This window comes from Heterodontus francisci, chromosome 3 (assembly GCF_036365525.1).
Source record: "Heterodontus francisci isolate sHetFra1 chromosome 3, sHetFra1.hap1, whole genome shotgun sequence".
Classification (NCBI taxonomy): Eukaryota; Metazoa; Chordata; class Chondrichthyes; order Heterodontiformes; family Heterodontidae; genus Heterodontus; species Heterodontus francisci.
In genome coordinates, this window is record NC_090373.1 from 74,950,932 (window position 1) to 74,973,216 (window position 22,285).

Consider the following 22,285-nt stretch of genomic DNA (forward strand, 5'->3'; position numbering starts at 1 on the left):
ATCAGGATTCCAATAGAACTGAAAAAGTACGTTTTTGTTTTTTTTTTAAATTTGCCTTGCATGGCCAGGAAAAACAGGCGTGCTCCTCCAGATCCCTGAAATTATAGGCTTCACCTGCCGAGATCTTGTGCGCTTGCCAGAATGTGGGGGATGTCATCCAGGAGCATTTAAATGAGACCTGGGAGTTAAAATGCCCCAGGCCTTTCTTGCTGCAGTAGGAGCATCTTTAACTGACAAAGAACTCACCCACTGAAAACTGACTCTTGTTTCAAAGTATATTTAATTTTTCTATAAGATTTGAAAAGGACAGCACGATATATTGCAACTTCGCAGTAAAAAATGCAAATAACCTTCACTTGACTTAATGCCATATTTATTTCCCATACCCATTTCTTTACCATAGTATCAGTAATTTCTATTTGTCTACAGTGTCCTTGCAATACACAGTTCCCACATTTTAATCAATACAGGGCATGCTGGTCGCTTGATAGCAAATAGAATTTGTCTCTTAAATGAAGTCGGAATGAAACTGTTGTGTCAATACTGAACTTAACTAGAAGTTATAACTAGCTATTAAAATGTACCCCAACACTACTGCAGTCAGCTCCATATCTGTGCCCACTGAGTTTGTCTCTTTCTACAAAATGTACTTTTTAAAACTGTTTGGGGAAAAGTTACATTCTGCATTGCTCCTTACAAGAGGCACTGGGGCAGGATCTTTTAAAATGAACGAAGCTGCAGAAATCTCAGATTCATGCTGCTGGTGCCTTTCTAATGGATGCACCCCTGAGCAGGCTCTGCGCCTGCTAGAATCAGCCCTTTTTAAAAAAAAAAAAGCTCTGTGTAAATTACTGTAACTTCTGGGCAATCAGCCCACCTTACAGGTCAGTGCCTGGTCCAGCAGGGCCATCAGCATGCGCTCCTCTGGAGCATATTAGAGGCACGCCGCAACTTCCAGTTTTTAGCACAGGTGTCTTCGCCGGAGGTTGCGATGCCATTGCAGCCCTCAACAGCAGTGAATATCTCAGTGTTCGCATCAATTGGGTCTGAAAGATGGGGGCCAATATTTCAGGTCAATGACCTTTCATCAGCACTGGGAAAAGTTTAGAGATGATGTAGGTTTTAAGCAAGTGAAAAGGGGGAGGGTGGGAAAAAGAACAAAAGGGAAGGCCTGTGATAGGGTGGAAGATGGGAGAGATTAAATGACAAAAGGATTGATAATGCAAGGCCAAAAGGAGTGGTAATGGGACAAGTAAAGAAACAAAAGTTTGGGTGACCACTTCACAGAACACCTCCTGTTCAGTCCACAAGTATGACCCTGAACTTCTGGTCACCTGTTATTTTAATTCTCCACTGTTCTCCCACTCTGACTTTTCTGTCCTCAACCTCCTACATTTTTTCAATAATGTTTGAGGAACACACCTCCTCTTTTGTTTAGACACTTTACAACCTTCCAAACTAAGCATTGAGTTTAACAATTTCAGATCATAACCTCTTACCTCGTTTTGTTTTTTCTTGCTGTTTTTTTTTTTTTCCCCTTCGTTTTCTCTTGTTTTGCTTTTGGATGGCAGCTTTTCATTAACTTGCCATTCACATCTCCTCTAGACAGATCTTTAATTTCTTTCATCATTACCATTTCCTTTGGCCTTCCACCATCAACATTTTTTTGGGAGGAAATTATTCTCTCAGTGATGGATATAATTTGACTGTTTTAATAAGAAAACTATTTTTTAACGAACAAAATGAAGATTTGGATAGATTTAAATTGGAAAAATGTAATCTCTTCTGCCTTCCACCCTATCACACACCTTCCCTTTTGTTCTTTTTCCCACCCTTCCCTTTTTCATTTAGTTAAATGCTATTCCATCTCTCACTTTTCCCAGTTCCGATGAAGGGTCATCGGCATGGAGCATTAACTCTGTTTCTCTCTCCACAGATGCTGCCAGGACTGCTGAGCATTTTCTGGCATTGCAGCCAACTACGCAAGTTTTATAATAATCTCTGAGCCCGGCTGAGGGAATTTTTCAGTGCATTTTGAAATGGAATGTACAGTGATTATCTAAACATGTTAAATTGACGGCACCATTTTCCTTTGTTGCTCTTAAGCTCATCTTCCTATTGGATCCCATGGAAGTAAAATGCTTAAAAAAATAAAAAATAAACTATTACAGCATTGAAGAATCCAAGAGCAATATAATGTGTGCAGGATGGTAGTTCCTGATATTTTTTTAAAAATTCATTCTAACCTTGGATTAGCACAAAAAATGTTTTCGCCAAAAAATGTGTTCTTTCAGGAGATGAAATTTGGCAGTGCAGTCGGGTTTGAATATTAAAAGATACATCAGGGTCATTTTGATTTGAGATTTTATCGTTTTACTTGATTAATGGACTCTACTTGACCATTGTGTACTTAATCCCATTCCAGTTTGCTAAAGATTAGGTTATAGTATGAGACTGTCTGTCTGAATATTAGTTAATCAATGATTCAGACTTTGAGAAATGAATTGTTGTGGAAGGGAGACATCTTTCTCCATCTCTCCTAGTTCTTGACTCAGTTCACTAATCACAGCCATGATTTGCAGTAAGCAACCAAGTATTCCGAGCAAAACAAATGTACTTGGTTCTTTTGTAGATGCATATTTTTAATATGTTTTTCTTTTGTAAACTGTTAAGATCGTTCTTGCCCCCTTAAATCAGTTGACAAACAGCTAATGAGTTTTACAACAGATACCTGGAGAAAATATCAGATTTTTTTTTTTTGTGGGGTTTTTAGTCATTATAAATTAAACTAATTTATTTATCTTTTTTGTTCCTTTTATATCATGTACTTGATTTCTTGTGGAAATGCATTTAGCTCCTGGACTGTTTAAAATTATATGATGCAACTAAACTATATTGGCAAAATATCTGCGTATGAATGCAGTTTACTTTAACTGCACTTAAATTGAACAATAGCAATTATTAAATGCTGGCTTTAGTTTTGCTCGATTTATCAGTAGCTGATTCAGAGTATCACGCTGGTATCATAATTTCTGCCTCTCCTATTCCCCATTCTTGTGTCGGTGTTCTGTTCATCAAGCACAGATAAAAGTATTACTAACTGCTGTGAAGTCAGCTGCCAGGAAGTGTGAGCAACAGGGTGATTGGTTCTTAAATTTCCTCCATCTTCCTGTAGGGATATTGTTTGTCTATAGAGACAGATAGCACTAGAGTAAGAAATAGTAAGATATTAGGTGGGCCAAAGTAAGAGGGATTACAATAAGATCTAAATTAGGTTTATAGTGCATGTAAGTGAATGCACTGAGTATGGTAAATCAGGTTAATGAGCTGCAGGCACAGGTAGCGATGTGGGAGTATGAAGTTGTGGCGGTAACGGAGACCTGGGCCATAATTTTATGTGGTGGTGGAGGCCGCGCCCACCAGCTTAAAAGTCGGGAGCGACCCCGTCTCCAGGCCTGGAAGCCATGCTGTACTTTTACGTGGCTCAGGCCCTTATTTGGCCTCGGGCAGGACTTCCGCCCCTCTGAGGCAGGAAGTCCCGCCAAGAGCTGCCTGCCTTTCAACAGGCTGGCAGCTCTTCAGTCCCAGCAGCACCACCAGGAGCGGCAGCCACTGCTGGGACTGCACCCAGCATGAGGAGCAAGAGGGACCCTGGCCTGAGAAAGGTAAGTTGGGTTTCCGGCCTCACCAGAGACAATTGGCTGGGCCCCTGGCGAGGGGGGTGAGGGTCGATCAGGAGGGCAGGGGGAGGTGCTGCTGGGGGGCCCTCTGAGCACCCTGTGCCCCACAGAGTAGGGTATCCCCCCCGCCCCCCCCCCCCCAACCAACTCCACAAGGAGGCTGCCTAGTATTATCGGGTGGCTTCCTCAGCTGATGAGGTGCTGGGCCGCCGCTGGTAAAATACGAGCGCGGGCAGGAGTAAGCCCTTGAGTGGCAATTAATTGGCCACTTAAAGGCCTCAATTGGCCTGGGGTGGGTGGTCCCTTGTCAACCTCCCTCACTGCTTGTAAAATGGCAGCAAGGGTGGGTAGGCGGTGGGAATGGCACCCCCCACCCCTCCCCCAGACTCGATTTTACACCTCTCCCAACCCCCCCTCCCCCCACCCCCACAGGCCTCCAGTCCACTCCTGGGAGACTTAAAATTCTGGCCCATGGGGCAGAGCTCTCCTGATCTACCAACAACAACTTTTATTTATACAAAACCTTTTAACATAGTAAAGTGTTCCAGAGCACTTCACAGGAATGTTATCAATCAAAAGGACAGGACTGGGTACTAAATATTCCTGGATATAAGGTGTTTAGGAAAGGAGGAGGAGGAAGAGTAGCGATATCGATTTAAGGAGATCATTACAGTGCTGGAGAGAGAGGGGCCAAGGACAGAATCTATGTACTTAGAGCTAAGAAACAGTAGAAGTATCATTACATTGCTAGGCGTATTCTATAGGCCTTCAACTAGTGGGATAGATAGAGGAACAAATTTGCAAGGAAGTTAGAGAGGCGCAAAAACTATAGAGTAGTTTATAATGGACTTTAATTGTCCTGTATAGATTGGGATAGTAATAGTGTAAAGGGCCGAGAGGGGCAAGAGTTTCTAGATGTGTTCAGGAAAGTTTTCGACATCAGTATCCTTCCTACATCAGTATCCTTCCAGTCCAGTGAGGAAGGAAGCATTGCTGGATCTGGTTCTAGGGAATAAGGTGGGACAAGTGGATCAAGTGTCAGTAGAGGAACATTTAGGGGACAGTGATCATAGTATCAACATTTAGGTTAGTTGTGGAAAAGGACAAAGCAATCCAGAGTAAAAGTAATTAATTGGTAGAGGGCCAATATCACTGTGGTGAGAACAGTTCTGGTCCAGGTAAATTGGAATCAAAGATTGGCAGGCAAAACTTAACCGAACAATGGGCTGTCTTTAAAGAGGAGAGTGTTTGGGGGCAGTCGAGAAATATTCCCACAATGGGAGGGAAGATAGGGAAAACAAAGCCAGAGCTCCCTGGATGATGAAAAAGAGAGTCAAATGAAGTAGAAAAAGGGTGCGCATGACAGATGTTATATTGATAATACAAGTGAGAAACAGACTGAATACAAAAAGTTCAGAGGTGAAGTGAGAAAAGAGAAGCATGAGCATAAGAGAGTACAAGAGGAGACTGGCAGGCACCATTAAAGGGAATACAGAAGTCTTCTGCAGGGATATAAACAGTAAAAGGAGGCACGGGGCCAATTATGGCCAAAAAAAGGGATTTATGTATGGAAGTAGAGGACATGGCTGAGGTACTCAATGACTGTTTTGCATCTGTGTTTACCAAGGAAGAAGATGCTGCCAAAATCATAGTGAAAGAGAAGGTAGTTGACACACTGGGTGGGCTAAAAATTGCTAAAGAGGAGATATTAGGCTGGCTGTACTTAGTTGATAAGTCCCCAGGATTGGATTAGATGTATCTGAGGATGCTGAGACAAGGGAGGAAATTGCAGACATTGCCATAATCTTTCAATCCTTGTTTAAATACATGGATGGTGCCAGAGTTCTAGAGAATTGCAAATGTTATAATCCTTGTTCAGAAATGGGTGTAAGGATAAATCCAGCAACTACAAGTCAGTCAGTTTAGCCTCTGTTGTGGGAAAGCAATCTTCTGTTTGTTGATTAATTAACAGTCACTTAGACAGATGTGGGTTAATTAAAGTATGCCAGCATGGGTTTGTTGAGGGCAATTTGTGTTTCACTAATTTGATTGAGTTTTTTTCCTGAGGTGACAGAGGGTTGATGAGGGTAATGCAATTGATTTGGTGTTCATTAACTTCCAAAAGGCATTTGGTAAAGTGCCACATAAGCAGGCTTGTTGGCAAAATTAAAGCCCATGGAATAAAAGGGACATAAATTGGAAACAAAATTGGCTGAGTGAGAGGAAACAGAGTAGTGATGAAGAGTTGCTTTTCGGACTAGAGGAAGGTATATAGTGGGGCTCCTCAGTGGTCGGTAATTGGATCCCTGCTTTTCTTGATCAATATTAATGACCTAGATCTGGGTGTGTAGGGCACAATTTCAAAATTTGCAGATGACACAAAACTTGGAAGTATTGTGAACTGTGAGGAGGATAGTGATAGACTTCAAGAGGACATAGATAGGCTGGTGGAATGGGCGGGCGTGTGGCAGATGAAATGTAATGCAAAGAAGTGTGAAGTAATTCACTTTGGTGTGAATGAGGAAAGGCATTATAAAATAAAAGATACAATTCTAAAGGTGGCAGGGCAGGTTGATAAAGTGGTTAATAAGGGCTGCAGGATCATGGGCTTTATAAAAAGAGGGATAGAGTACAAAAGCAAAGAACTTATAGTGAAACAAAAACAGACAATGCTGGAAATACTCAGCAGGTCTGGCAGCATCTGTGGAGAGAGAAAGAGTTAACATTTCAGGTTGTGACTTTTCATCAAAACTGGGAAAAGTTAGAAATGTAATAAGTTTTAAGTAAATGAAAGGGGGGGGGGGGGGTGAAGAAAAACAAAAGGGAAGATCTGTGATCAGTTGGAGGACAGGAAAGATTAAATGACAAAAGGTTTCATGGTACAAAGCCAAGTGAAGAAACAAAAGATGTATCTGGATGAGGTGTAACTGGCCAAATAGTAGCCGTTCTAACACAAAAGAAAACAAGGCTGGGGGTGTGGGGGGAGCAAACCAGCAAAAAAAAAAGAAAAGTGGGGGCAGAGATTATGATCTAAAATTTAAAAGCTTAGGTGAACCTGTATAAAACAGTGGTTTGGCCTCAACTGGATTATTGTGTCCAGTTCTGGGCACCACACTTTAAGAAGGATGTGAAGGCATTGGAGAGGGTGCAGAAAAGATTTACGAGAATGGTGCCAGGGATGAGAGTTTTCAGTTAGGATGATAGATCGGCAAAGCTCAGATTGTTCTCTTTAGAGAAGAGAATGTTGAGTGGAGATTGATAGAGGTGTTAAAAATTATGAAGGGTCTGTCAGAGCAGATGGGGAGAAACTGTTTCCATTGGTGGTAGGGTCGAGAACCAATGGACACTGATGTAAGGTGATTGGCAAAAGAACCAAAGGTGACGTGAGGAAGTGAGTGGTTAGGATCTGGAATGCACTGCCTGAGAGTGCAGTGGTAGCAGAGTCAATCAAGGCTTTCACAAGTGAATTGGATAATTATCTGAAGAGGAAAAAAAATTGCAGTACTGTGGGGGGGGGAAAAGGCAGGGCGTGAACTAACTGAGTTACTATTATAGAACCAGCATAGGCATGATGGGCCGAATGGCCGCCTTCCTTCTGTGCTGTGATCATTCTATGATTCAAGGTAAATAGAATTCTGTTCCCACAACAGTGTGTGGATGCTGAGTCAATTGAAATTGCCAAGAATGAGATTGATGGCTTTTTAAAAATCGGGTAAGGATCTCGAGCATGGGTCAATGGCGGGTAAATGGAGTTGAGGTACAGATCGGCCACAATCTAATTGAATAGCAGAATAGGCTTGGGGGGTTGAAAGGTCTTCTGCTGTTTCTCTTTTCAACTTGCAGTTTGATACCCGACATGAAGCTGGTGTATTGAAGTCAATGGCGATTGAAAGGTCTCTAAACCGGGAGTCAGATATGATTGGGGAGCGAGTTGACAATCTACTGCAATGACTTGCCATTGGGTTGTTTTCATGTTTTTCCAGATAGGTTCAGGGCTTAAAATTCGCAGACACTTTTATCTTGTCTAATCTGGAGTTTAAAAACATTTAATTTCCCAGTTTTGTTTTATTTATCTTTTACTGATTTGGGTTCTATTTTCTCTTTTCTTTTCTCCTTTCCTTAGCTTTCAGATGGCAGCTATTCAGGATTCTGCCATTCACTCCTTCTTTAGACACATCTTTTGTTTTTTTACTTACCCATGACCACTCCTTTTGACCTTGCACCATGAAACCGCTTTTGTCATTTAATCTCTTCTGCCCTCCACCCTATCACAGACCTTCCCTTTTGTTCTTCTTCCCACCTTTCCCCTTTCACTTGCCCAACACCTGTTACATTTTTCTAATTTTTCCCAATTCTGATGAAAAGGTCACAGACCTGAAACATTAACCCTGTTTCTCTCTCCACAGATGCTGCCAGACCTGCTGAGCATTTTCTGTTTTTATTTCCCACTCCTTTGATTTTATATTCATTTTATTCTTGCACCTTCTCCCTAATTACAATCTCTGATTGGCTTGGATCTGCGATCAGTCTGTAAAAGTACAGTTAATCTGCATAATCCGTGAGATTTAAAGTAGTTATTTTTACAGCATTTTTGTTAATCAAGTGATAGATGTATTTTTCCACTTCACTAACTTTACAGCCACAATGCAAAAAAAAATTTTTGTCCCTCTGAATTTTTTTTAAATCCAACGAGCAGGCCTCCACGTTAGCATGATTATTTTTGTAGTCTAGAAAGCATAATCGTTCTGTACAGATGATATTTGGTTAGCTAGCATTTCATAAAATAATACATTTTTAAAAATCCTGTGCATATTTCTGCACTCCAACTGGTTCCGGATGAAGTATTTTCTAAGGAATCTAGAGTGATTTGGATAGTCGTGCAGATGAGGCAACTTCTCTCATTCTGGCATGAAACTGTAGAAATATCAGCAGCGGTTTGGTTGTTCTGCTAACTTGTCTATCCCCTCGCCAAGAACCAGTTCCCCTTTCTACATTTAACATGTAGATATGTGGGGAAAATCAGAAATCTGGTGTTAGCCCAATTCTTTGTACTTACTTTCAATTCTATATACAATAACATCTGTCTATATGAAATGTGCTGTATACATAAAAGAATTAAGTTATGTGTCAGTTAATTGCTCACTGGTATAACATGTTGATGCTCGGTAAGTAAAGCCCTAAAATAAGTTACAACGTTTTCTTTTTTTCAGGTATCCAAGAAGTACAGTGAGATTGAAGATTTGTGTCAAAAGCTGAGCACCCAATATCCAAAGGCAAATCTGCCCTCCATGCCGAGAAAAGTTTTGTTTGTAGGGGAGACTGATATAAAAGAAAGAAGAGTGGTTTTTGATGAAATCTTCAGATTTATTGCCAAGGACGCAATCCTAGCATCAAGTCCTGAGTTGATGGACTTTTTAGGTAATTATTCCGGACTTTGGTAGAAACTTACTAGGTATTTTGTAGAAATCTAGCAATGTTGGTGGGGCAGGGAAGAGAATGAGCACTATTTTTATAAGAGATTTAGCAGTTTCCCCTGACTTGTACTTTACTGTTCTGGCCATATAGCTGAGCTTTAAGAACATCCAACTGGAGATACTGGAAAAGCCTGGTTTGGGGCTTGTTGCAGAAAGACTTTTTCTAGCTGCTCTCAATGCCAGAGTCTCCTTACTGTACCTTACTAACTGATTTTGTGTTTGCCCCAAGTAGCTTGTGTGGGGGAGGGGAGGGAACAAATGAGCACTTGAAGCTCATGTATGTATTTCTCCTGGAAAACTCTTCATATTTCCAGTCTCCCTTCTCACATAATTTGAGAAGATAGACCACAGGCATTACAGTTGTCTGAGGCACTGTAAGAACTTGAAGAATATTCTGGAATGATGCCAAAGGTACACCAGAGCATCAGTTAAATAGACAGTTGTTAGATTATTGTCTGTGGTTAGAACTTCAAGACTGTCTGTCACTTGAAATACATTGTATGTAAGTTTGATTTCTTTTTTGTTCAGGGGCAGGGAGGAGCAGAGAGGTAGAAGGGTTGATGAATATATATGCTTTTGATGGGAACTCCTTTTAAAAAGCATACAATGACAATGGGGGACATAAAAATTTTGGTGTGTAAATATTTTATGTGCAACGTTAACTTCAAGATCTTGTAAACAAGATTTTTAATATGCCATTCTAATACCTGGGACAGCCAAGCAGAGGTTGGTTTCTTTGGCAATTATGCAAATGTTGTGGATTAGCCAGCAAGAGATGAATATTTACAGAGAAATTCATTATTTTACAAGGGTCAAATTCTCAATGTAATATATAGTTCATTTTCAGTCGTCATCATGAAGACAATTTATACATCTGGCTTTATATTCTCAACAAAATCGTTCATTTCCTTCAATATTTTTGGGGATTAAGTGATGTGAATTGGTTTTAACTGTCTGGTCACATGGTGTAAGTAATGCGGGCAAATTTGGACAATCCAAAAGGAGATTTCATTGATGTGTTTTGGTAGCTAGGCTGAGACCAGATCTGTGAATCAACAGAAAGATAAATTGGCAAACTGTGCCTCGGGCTGGGGATGAAGATAATTCAAATTTGGGAGTTTTGAGAGCTCTGCAGTCCTGCCATATCCAGTCGTGAATGGTGGTGGATAGTTAAACAAATAACAGGAGGAGGAAGCTCCAGAAATATCCCCGCCCTCAATGATGGGGGAACCCAGCAAAAGAAAAGGCTGAAGCATTCGCAACCATCTTCAGCCAGAAGTGCCGAATGGACAATCCATCTTGACCTCCTCCCGAGGTCCCCAGCATCTCAGACACCAGTCTTTATCCAATCTGATTCACTCCACGTGATGTCCAGTGCCTTCAGCCATTTCTGGACAACATCCTGACAACATCCCGATTGTAGTACTGAAGACGTGCTGCAGAATTAGCCGTGTCCCTAGCCAAGCTTTCCAGTGCAGCTACAACACTGGCATTTACCCGACAATGTGGAAAATTGCCTAGGTATGTCCTGTACACAAAAAGCGGTACAAATCCCCAATCCGGCCAATTACCACTCCATCAGTCTCCTCTTGATCATCAGCAAAGTGTTGGAAGGTGTTGTCGACAATGCTGTGAAGCAGCACTTGCACAGTAATAACCTGGTCATTTGATGCTCAGTTGGGTTCCACCAGGGCCACTCAGCTCCTGACGTCATTACAGCCTTGGTCCAAACATGGACAAAAGAACTGAATTCAAGAGGTGAGGTGAGAGTGACTGCTCTTGACATCAAGGCAGCATTTGACCGAGTGTGGTATGTCAGAGCCCTAGCAAAGCTGGAGTCAATGGGAATCGAGAGGAAAACTCTCCTGGTTGGAGTCATACCTAGCACAAAGGAAGATGGTTGTGGTTGTTGGAGGCCAACCATCTCAGCGCCAGGACATTGTTGCAGGAGTTCCTCAGGGTGGTGTTCTGGTCCAAACATCTTCAGCTGCTTCATCAATGACCTCCCACCATCATAATGTCAGAAGTGGGGATGTTCACTGTATGATGCTCAGTACCATTTGCAACTCCTCAGATACTGAAGCAGTCTGTATCCATATGCAGCAACACCTGGACAACATTCAGGCTTGGGCTAATAAATGGCAAGTAAGATTTGTGCCACACAATTGCCAGGCAATGACCATCTCAAACAACAGAGAATCTAACCATCTCCCCTTGACATTCAATGGCATTACCATCACTGAATCCTCCATTTATCATCGTAAACGGTTACCATTGACCTGTAACTGAACTGGAACAGTCACATAAATACTGTAGCTACAAGAGCAGGTCAGAAGCTGGGGATTCTGCAGCAAGTAGCCCATCTCCTAACTCCCCAAAGCCTGTCCACCATCTACAAGGTACAGTCAGGAGTGTGATGGAATATTCTCCACTTGCCTGGATACGTGCAGCTCCGACAACACTCAGGAAGCTTGACACCATCCGTCACAAAAGAGCCTACTTGATTGGCATTAAATTCTTCCACTACTGATGCACAGTGGCAGCAGTGTGTACCATATACAAGATGCACTGCAGCAAAATAACCACGCCGCCTCCTTCCACAGTACCTTCCAAATCTGCGACCTATAAAAATGAGGACAGCAAACACATGGGAATACCACCACCTGCAAATTTGTTGCATTTGCTGCCCATCGTTAATCGCCCTTGAGAAGGTGATGGGTGGCGGTGAGCTGCCTTTTTGAACCGCTGCAGTCATTGCATCTGGTGTGGGCACTCCCACAGTGCTGTTGGGGAGGGAGTTCCTGGATTTTGCTCCTGCAACAGTGAAGGAACAGCGATTATATTTCCAAGTAAGGATGGTGTGAAACTTGGAGGGGAACTTGCAGATGGTGGTGTTCCCACATGTCTACTGCCCTTGTCCTTCTAGGTGGAAGAGTCGCTGGTTTGGAAGGTGCTGTTGAAGGAGGCATGGTGAGTTGCTGCAGTGCATCTTATGGATGGTACATACTATTGCCAATGTGCTTCGGTGGTGGAGGGAGTGAATGTTGAAGTTGGTGGATGGGGTGCCAATCAAGCAAGCTGCTTTGTCCGGGATGGTGTCAAGCTTCCTGAGTGGTGTTGGAGCTGCACCCATCCAGGCAAGTGGAGAGTATTCCATCACACTCCTGACTTGTGCCTTGGACAGGCTTTGGGGAGTTGAGGTGAGTTACTCGCCACAGGATTCCCAGCCTCTGACCTGTTGTTGTAGCCACGGTATTTATGTGGCTGCTGCAGTTCAGTTTCTAGTCAATGATAACCCCTTAGAATGTTGTTAGTGGGAGATTCAGTGATGGTAATGCCATTGAATGTCAAAGGGAGATGGTTAGATTCTCTCGTTGGAGATCGTCCTTGCCCGGCACTTGTGTGGTGCGAATATTACTTGACGCTTATTAGCCCAAGCCTGAATGTTGTCCAGGTCTTGCTGCATATAGACACAGACTGCTTCAGTATCTGAGGAGTTGCGAATGGTACTGAACATCATGCAATCATCAGCAAACCTCCCCACGCCTGATCTTAAGTTGGAGGGAAGGTATTGATGAAGCAGCAGAAGATGATTGGGGCTAGGACACTGACCTGAGGAACTCCTGCAGCAGTGTCTTATGGTTGAGATGATTGGCCTCCAACAGCCACAGCCGTCTTCCTTTTGTGTTAGGTATGACTTGAACCAGCAGAGAGTTTTGCCCTTGATTCCCATTGACTTCAGTTTTACTAGGGCTCCTTCATGCCATACTCGGTCAAGTGCTGCTTTGATGTCAAGGGCAGTCACTCTCTCTCTCTCCTTGCTTCTGGAGTTCAGCACTTTAGTCCATGTTTGGACCAAGGCTGTAATGATGTCAGGAACCAAGTAGCCTTGTGGAACTCAACCTGAGCATTTGTGAGCAACTTGTTGTTAAGTGCCACTTGATAGCACTGGCAACACCTTCCATCACTTTGCTGATGAGTGATAGTAGACTGATGGGGTGGTAATTGGCTGGATTGGATTTCTCCTGCTTTTTGTGGACAGGACATACCTGGGCCGTTTTCCACATTGTTAGGTAGATGACAGTGTTGTACATAGCCAAGTGCAGCTAGAAGTCTTCACTACATCCAATCATTTATGGCATAGAAGGAGGCCATTCAGCCCTGTGAGTCCATGTTGGCCCTCAGTGGAGCAGTCCAGTCATTGCCACTCTTTCCTCAATCCCTGTAGTCCTGCAAGTTTATTTCCTTTTAAGTGCTTATCCAATTTCCTTTTGAAATCATTGTCTCTGCTTCCACCACCCTCGTGGGCAGAGAGTTCTAGGTCATTACAACCTGCTACATATATTTTAAAAAAATCCTCACACTCCCCCTGCATCTCTTGTTCAAACCTTTAAATCTGTGTCCCCTCGTCCTTATACTATCAGTTAATGGGAACAGTTTTTCCTTGTCTGACTTATCTAAGCCTGTCATAATCTTGTACACCTCTTTCAAATCTCCCCACAATTTCCTTTGCTCCAGGGAGAACAACCCAGCTTTTCCAACCTAATCTTGTAACAAAATCCCCCATCCAGGGAACCATGCTGATAAATCTCCTCTGCACCCTCTCAAGGACCCTCACACCCTTCCTAAAGTGTGGTGACTAGAACTGGAAGCAATATTCTAGTTGGGCCCTAACCAGAGCTTTATAAAGGTTCAGCGTAACTTCCCTGCTTTCATACGCAATGTCTCTATTTATGAAGCCCAAGATCCCATATGCTTTGCTCCCCACTCTCTCAACATATCCTGTCAAATTCAAAGATCGATGTACATGCACCCCCAGGCCCCACTCTTCCTGAACACTGTTTAGAACTGTGCCATTAAATCTATATTGCCTCACCCTATCCAATCTGCCAAAATACAACCACTCACACTTCTCTATTCAATTCCATCTGCTACTTGTCTGCCTATTCTGCAAGCCGCTCTGTCCTGTGTATGCCAGAAATAAAATCAGACTATTTCTCTTCTGTTGCTGGAATTTTATATTTAGTTTATCAACTTGTCAATTGTGAAAAATTATTTAACTTTCTCAACAGGAGCAAAAACCAAAGACCTCGGCAATTTGAAATTCAAAGTTAGAAATGCTTCAGATGAGGATTTGCAAGAAGATGAAGGAGAGTCTGGAGATTTCTTCAACCAAGATACTTCTAAAGGCGCGGGAATGTTGAGATCATCAAAAACAGTCGTCCCTACAGTAGAAAAGTCTGAAGAAACTTCTGATCCATTGGGTATTATGAGGTAAGGTTATTTTGTTAATGAGAAATGACTAAATCCATTGTGTTTTGCTATGTTGAAATTTGAAATATTACATGGATGACTGTCTCAAAAGTAAAATGAATCTTGGTAAGTTTTTTTTTCAGCTGTCTTTGCAGCACAATTGTGGAATAAGGGATGTTTACTCTTTTTCTTCAACTGGATAATTTTACTTCTCTCTTTGCCCTAATCAATGTGTATAGAACTTTGTGGTCCTTGAACTATACTCCAATCTAATATAAATTAAAATCTATACATATGCAGCAACACCAAACTCAAGGGGCTGGATTTTCAAAGCTTGCCGAGTGTGGGTACAGAGACCAGCACGATTCGAAGATGGTATTCTCTGAGATCGGCATTGGGACCCGCTGCCTCTGGAATGAGATGCTGTTTTTAAAGGGACACAGGCAGTGAGGGAATGGGTCGGGTGCACACTTCTATTCAATTGCCCGTTGAGCTCATTAAAGAGGTCATTAAGAAGAGGCTCGTCCGTATCAGGGAGCAATTTTAAAGGCTCGGAATGGGGAAAATGCACAACAGGGTGTGAAGACATGAGCAGTGTGGAGGGCCATAGGGGCTATGGGAAGGGATGGTTAAATTAATTCAGAGGCAGCAAATAAAGCTCAGCTGCTTCAGATGTGTCTCTGTATGGATATTGCTGTCACAGTGGAGAGTGGCAGGAAACTGGAGAGGGATATGAGCCTGCCAGCATTACAGGGGCAGTTGGGGTTGGCAGGGGAAGGCCTGGTGAATGTACAAAGCCCAGCTGAGGGCGTTCAGATGGGAAGAGGCTACTCTGACACTGGACAGAGCAGCCAGGATGAGCTGTGGCAGATGCAACCTCCTGGACAGCAGGAGACCAGAGGAGCACAGCAGGGGACGACAAGGGAAATCTCTTGAAGACCCCTGACCTACTAACACCTCTACAGAAGCACCGAGTTAAAAATCAATTACATCCGCTCAGCAGGCCAACCATTGAGCAGGCCATTGGGTTTCTGAAAATGTGATTCTGGTGCCTGGATCGGTTGGGTGGCACCCTCCAATACCCTCCTGTAAGAGTCTCGATCATTATGGTGATCTGCTGCACTCTCCATAACATGGCCCTCCAAAGAGGTGTGGACCTTGAAGACCGTGAGGTCCTGGAAGGTGACAGCTCATCGGGGGAGGAGCAGGAGGTAAGAGGGGGCAGAGGAGGAATAACACTAAACAGAGAGGTGCCCCTGCTGCATGACTAGATGACCTCCCTCCTCTCCCTCATAGCCTGCAGCATTAAGTCCAGCTGGGCGTCGATAAAGCCAGGGTCTGCCCTGTCCCCAGTGCAAGGCCTCCAGCTCCCCTGTGACATCTTGCTTCCCCTGGTACTGTGGAAGGCAGATCTCTCCCTCGGGACAACCAGCAGCCTCAGTGATGTCTGCCATGGGAGTCTCCGTGAGCCCCACACTTGATCTGATCCACTGCCATTTTCAATCCCACTGGCTCCAAGAGGACAGGAAATTTGTCCATACCAATTAAGAGCATTTGAAAATTGCAATCTCAATCAGCTTTCCAGAGGAGGCAGGTTTCAGTCCCAAAACCGGACCAGGCTCCTGTTTCCTGCATCCATAATGAAAATGCAGCCCAAGATCTTTTGAGAGTTAATTAAAACAGATATACACACCTTTTTTAGAAACAGGTGATGCACGTTGTCCCTCTTTTATCCTTCAATGGGACATTTGCACTGTTGAAACAACCCTAATCATGCAATGGATTATGTTCTTTTCCCAATCATTCCAATGCTATAGTGAAAATGACGCACACTTTCAATAATTTCAGAAGACGACAATAACAACAACTTGCATTTATATAGCACCTTTTTGAACATGGTAAAATGTTCCAAGATGCTTCACAGCAGTGTTAGCAAAAGAAAATTGGAAATTTAGAAAATGTTGCTTTTGGGATTACAGAATCATTTTTTTTCCCCCCCCCCAACTACATTGCATATAACATCAGAATGATTAAAGTTTGAACATTTTTTTAAAAGGGGAATTCGTTCTAAGTATTGTCCACATGCTAGTTACAGCGTAAAATTAGACTCCTTTGATCATACACCAAGTGAAGAATTCCCTATTCCAGAGCTGGAATTTCCCGAATCTTTTACTTGTTGGCAATGTGTGTTATTTCCTTATCTTGATTCCAATACAGCTGAACTCGGAAACCTATTAGCCGTGGATAATTGTACAGTATGGATTCCCGTGATGAACTTGCTGCTTTTTGCTCTGTCGGGGTTCCAATTTATTTTTTTTTGGTCTGATGTTTCATAGTCTCTTACAGCACATATAGTGACTATACCTTTGCTAGCTCTTTGAAAGAGCTCTCCCAGCTTTTCCCTTGCAAATTAGTCCACTTCAAGTACATGTTTAATTGCTTTCTGGAAGTTTCTCTGGAATTCGATTTCACCCCTCATTCAGTTAGTGTACTCCAAATGTTAACAACCCTCTTGTGTGATGAAACTTCTCCTTTATTTTCCCTCTAATTCTTTTTGTTAATTTATTTTAAATCTATGACCTGTGATTACCAGCCTACTTGCTGGAGGAAACAGTTTCTCTCTACTTGCTCTATCAAAACCTCACGCAATTTTGAGTGCCTCTGTTAGCCTTCTTTGTTCTGAGGCTTTTCCAATCTCTCCACGTAACTGAACTTTTTCCTCTTCCTCATCCCAGGTATCATCCTGGTAAATCTCCTGCACGCTCTCTCCAGGGCCTTGACATCTTTCTTAAAGTGCGTTGCCCTGAATTATGCACAATAGTCCAGTTGAGGCCTAACTAATGATTTGTCAAGATTTAGCATGACTTGTCTTTATATTTAATGTCTATATTTACAAAGCTAAGTATGCACCCAATGACTGTCAAAGATTTGTGAATGTGCATTCCCAGTTCCCTCTATTCCTGTACCTCATTTAAAATCAAACAAACTAGATTCTTCTGCCTTTCTGCAGTGCTTAGTGTGTGCGGGTGAGGCGAAGCTCTGAATGGTAAGTATGAATCCTCGTTGCTAGAGATTGATGATAGGGGAGTAGTGTCTGGGGCTAGCGGTGCATTCGTAGGATATGGGATTTGAAGATGCATTCGCTGTCCTAGGCCATTTGTGTAAGGTCATTGAACTTCTTGCGGCTCTGTACCCGGATTCTTGGGGCTTGATTCCTGGCATTGAGCTTCATGGCTATCTGCTCCCACTGCCTTTTCAACATGTGTCTGGAGGCCCTCCAGGCCACTTGAGGATACAGGACATCTCTCCTCCTTTGCACCTCCTCCACCAAGGCCTTCAGTATAGTGCCTGAAAACCCTGGTGCCCGCGCTGTCCCATGTTGTGCCATTCCCTGCTGTATCCCAGGTCAGATGCACTTCCTGCGCAACTGCCATCAGCTGCAATGCATCTCCTCTTTAAGCAGTGCAATTTTGGGCCCCCTGCTGGCTGATGCATGTGGTGAATCACCCATGGGGTTAGCACTGGCTGTGTGCAGCAATCATTCAAATTGGCTGACAGCACACCAACATAACAATTGAATGGGTGCAGGTTAATCATGCCATCAAGTCTTACAATTCCTCACTAAAATGTTAACGCGGTGATTCTTGAGGGTGTGATGCGGGTGTCACTGGCAAGGCCAGCAGTAAATTACTCATCCCTAATTTCCCTTTAAGGTGGTGGTGAGCCACCGCCTTGAACTGCTGCAGGCCATGTGATGTAGGTACGCCCACATAAAGGCCTACTTAGGTCAGGAAAACAAACCCGGCCTGAACAATCCACAGCGGACCCGATCCGACCCGGCCTGAGTCCCTCCAATTTCGCCCCGAGCCTAACCCGACTATCCCTTTTACTTACCTTCTGACTGGGAAGCTCCACGAAGCTGCAGCGCATGCGTGATGACATAATAGTGACTTCACTTGCTCACTGCGCAGACTCAGTTTCGTCCCGGACTCCCAGCTCATGTAAGTTTGGCTTTTTTAAAATACTAACCAGCAGAGCACTTACTGTGTGTCCCCGGTCCGGCCCGACCCAACCCAAGCCTGAAAGCCGGACCCAGAAGAGGGGCCCGACCTGACCCCAACACGTCATCGGGTTCGGGTCGGATAGTAGGCCTTTACATCCACAGTGCTGCTGGGGCGGGAGGTTCGGTATTTTGACCCAGCGACAGTGAAGGAATAGTGGTATACTTCCAGGTCAGGATGGTGTGTGGCTTGGAGGAGAACTTGCAGGTTGTGCCTTCTGCCCTTGTTCGTCTAGGTGGTAGAGGTTGCTGGTTTGGGAGATGCTGTTGAAGCATTGGTAAATTGCTGCAATGCATCTTTTAGATGGTGCACACTGCAGCCTAGGTGTGCTGGTAGTGAGGAGAGTGAATGTTCAAGCTGGTGGATGGGGTGCCAATCAAGTGAGCTGCGTTGTCCGAGATGGTATCATGTGGAATTGCATTGTCCGTATCATCATGAAGCAGAAGCCTATAGCTGTACGGAATAATCCTTGGATACTATTTTTAGAGTAAATTTGAAGTCTCAATATCCATTGACAGTTTAAGTTCAATTAAAATTCACCATTTTAAGGAATATCAGCTTCATAAGAGCATGCGTTGTGTGGTCGGTCAGTCATTGAGCCCAAGTAGTTTCTATTTCATTGTTATGCCATTGGTTGAAACCATCTCCACAGGTTGGTTCTCAGCCAACCAAATGTATGTTTTTTTTTATTGCAAAGTTACTCTTATTTCTGAAATGGATATTAGAGGCCAGGGAGGAGTAGAGAAGGAAAAATTTAAGTACTTTAGAGTTAGAAGATTTTAGAGAAAAAAGGGAGTAGTTTTGCTTCAAAGTACATGTCTATTTTATATAGGAGGAAAATACTTCATGCTTTAGCAAAGCTGGAAATTTTCTGTCTGCTGTGAAGGCCAACATGTCTGCTCTCCATGTCACTTGGCAGCTTTGGTGGCGTCCCTGAAGGGGAGCATGCACTTGGATCTTGGACTTGTTCTATCGGAAATAGCAAGAGCCATAACTTCAAACTGAAAGCCTCTGAAACCTAGAAAACCATTATCGACTGGGAATTCTGCAAACCAGTCAATAGTGTTTAATAGCTCAAGAGCAGCTCTCTGGCTAATTTGGAGATGTGACCACCATTGTTCTTGCAAAGCTGCTTTGGGACATGTAGTCTCCCCATTGGCAGCAACACAAAGGGAAACGACTTGTAGTCTCCACGGTGGTTTGAAAATGGAAGCCTTTTTAAAAAAAAAACTTTTTTAAAAATTCTACTAGGTCTACTATTCAAAATGGAAGAGTACTTTTCTTTTCCTTCCAAAAGAAATTGCATTTTAATGTATTTTATCCTGTTTTGAATTAAATTTTCTTCCCACCCCCGTCCCCAAAGATTTATTGTGCGCTATTGAAATCTAACTAGCTTGGCTTGGGAGACAAGAATTTTCTCCAAGCAGAAGCTTTAACAGCTGCTGGTAAACACAATTACGAGAACTTGCCCAAAAGGATGCACAAACCCTGGGGCAAAAAAAGGACTTGTTAAGTCTTATGACACAGCAGCAATGTAAGCCTTTGGTATGCACTGAATAATGTTTGCCAGAGTCGGCACATCTTTTATTTCATTTGTGTGATGCCACAGTCTGTACCTGGAATGTTGTGGCTTCTTTTCCATAATTCAGTGTGTGTGGAAATCATTTGTTGTGCGATCTGATCTTATGATCACGCTCTCAGTCTGAACACTATTGTTCCAGTAAACCAGTGTGAGTGCAGTTCTACTTTAGCAACAGTGGTAACTGAATAAATAACTTTACTGTTTTCCAAATTCATAATTTAAAAAACAAATGAACGAAAAATGTGTTTTTCATTCTGATTGAAAGGTGTCTGGGCAACCACTAAGTTTTAGTTCCCCACTGAGTGCAACAAGTCAGTATGTTATCTTTTTTAAATGTCTGTGTTCACTCAAGCTGGGAGTGTCTCATTTATCAAAGCAGCAGATTATTTTTGATGCCTGTCCTTGTTTGATGTTTCTATTAGCACATTACAAAGTGCTGAATCTAAACTTTTACAGTGTGTGCAATAAGCTGTACACCTGGTTTAATGATCCTAAAAGTGAGTATACTATATTGAATATATAGGATTTATTACTTAGGGGTTCTTAATGTTTGCATGTGTGAACTCTTTTATATAAATGTTTTGTTTAGAAAGCTTGAGGGAGGAACCAAACAAACAACTCTGATTCAGTAAATTAGATCTATAACAGCCACAAAATGCTGGCAACTGTTTTGGGGATATTTACAAATTGCATTTATATTGCGCCTTTAATGTGGGAAATGTTGTCCCAAGGCACTTCACCGAAGCGTAATGCTAAAAATTGACATTGAGCCAAAGAAGAAGAGATTAAGAGGTGACTAAAAGGCTTGGACAAAGAGGTTTTAAGGAGAGCCTGACGAAGAGAGAGGTTGAGAGGTTTAGGGAGGGAATTTCAGAGATTAGGGCCTAGATGGCTGTAGCTATAGCCATAATAATTGGGCAGAAGGAGTTGAGATTGCATGATGTGCCAAATTTTGAAGAGTGCTGAATTCTTGGAAGATTGTAGGCTGGAAGAGGTTACAGAGATGGGGAGGGCTGAGGTTATGAAGGGATTTGAACACTAGGATAAGAATTTTAAATTTGGGGACCACAGTGTTGTTGACTGAGAAGGACTTGGTGTTGGTTAGGATAACAGCAACTCCGATTTGGATGAGCTCAAGGCTATAGAGAATGGAGGATGGATGGCTGGCAGGGAGCATGGAATAGTCAAGTCTGGAGGCGACAAAAAAACTGTCTGAATCTTTGAGTCAGATTGGAACTTTGTAAATATATTATTCCAATTGGTAGAACTGTAGTGGTAAGAAAAAGAGCACCTATGTAATTGTTATTTACAAAACAATAAACAGTTAGGGTGTGATCTTTTTTCCTTTTTAGAGGACCTAGACTGAGGATTTCCACTGTAAGTATACATCTATATATTTAAAAAAAATCTTGAATATGGCAAGTACTTTCTGTATGTAATCAGTTAAAACGAATGCTTTCCAAGGAGTAGGAACTAGTGGATGACTTTACCTGCAATTCTCACCTCTGATGCCTCCAATGTTGTGTGCCAGCATGAAACATTTTTAAGGATAGAGAATTGGAGCCCACTTAATGTGTAAAGGCCTGTTTCCTCTCAGTTGCTGGTCAGAAAAAATCTTCATCTCTGACCAAACCTGGCAGCACACCTCTCCAGTGGCTGACCAATGCAGCCACATCTACCCCTGTCCTACTTAGCAGATGTCCCAGTTGTGCCACTATTGGCAAAGGCACTAGCCCAATATAAATACATTTACCCATACCTGGGAGCTCCTACAGAGTTGGATATGTAAATGGCCAGTCTAGGGGAAGTCCAGCCATTGCTTTGGAATGATTGTAGACTTGTGACCCTGCTTTTCCCCACTGCACCTCCCGCCACCACCCGACTTCAGTATCCTTTATGAAAATGGGTGCATAGAAATTCTGTGAAACCTAGAACATCTGTTGTTGACTTCATTTAAAATGGCTTATGTAGACTTTAAAAGTCAAAAGAAATGGTTAAAGAAAATGAGCTGATTGAGTAAAGCCTTTATTAGTTGACTCATTGTTGTAGTTACTGCTGATCTTTGAAAAATGTCTGCTCTCACAACATTTCAAAGTTGTCTCTTGATATTTAAAAACAACATGCAGTTTGAGGTTTTGTAGTTCCCACCATCATGTTAATGATATTTACCTGACCTGGGTTGGGGGCGGGGAGGAGGTTACTTTGAATTGACCAGAGACACGCCATGTTTTGTTC

The 22,285-nt window shown here is 42.7% G+C and overlaps 1 protein-coding gene across 1 annotated transcript in view; it reads left to right on the forward strand.

The window, feature by feature from the left end:
- hs1bp3 (HCLS1 binding protein 3) overlaps positions 1-22,285 on the forward strand; it is a 119,459-nt gene that overhangs the window by 25,372 nt on the left and 71,802 nt on the right. Inside the window, exons 3-4 of the mRNA XM_068023367.1 lie at positions 8,891-9,098; positions 14,227-14,428. Coding sequence (XP_067879468.1) covers positions 8,891-9,098; positions 14,227-14,428 — 410 coding nt within the window. The remainder of the gene's footprint in view (positions 1-8,890; positions 9,099-14,226; positions 14,429-22,285) is intronic.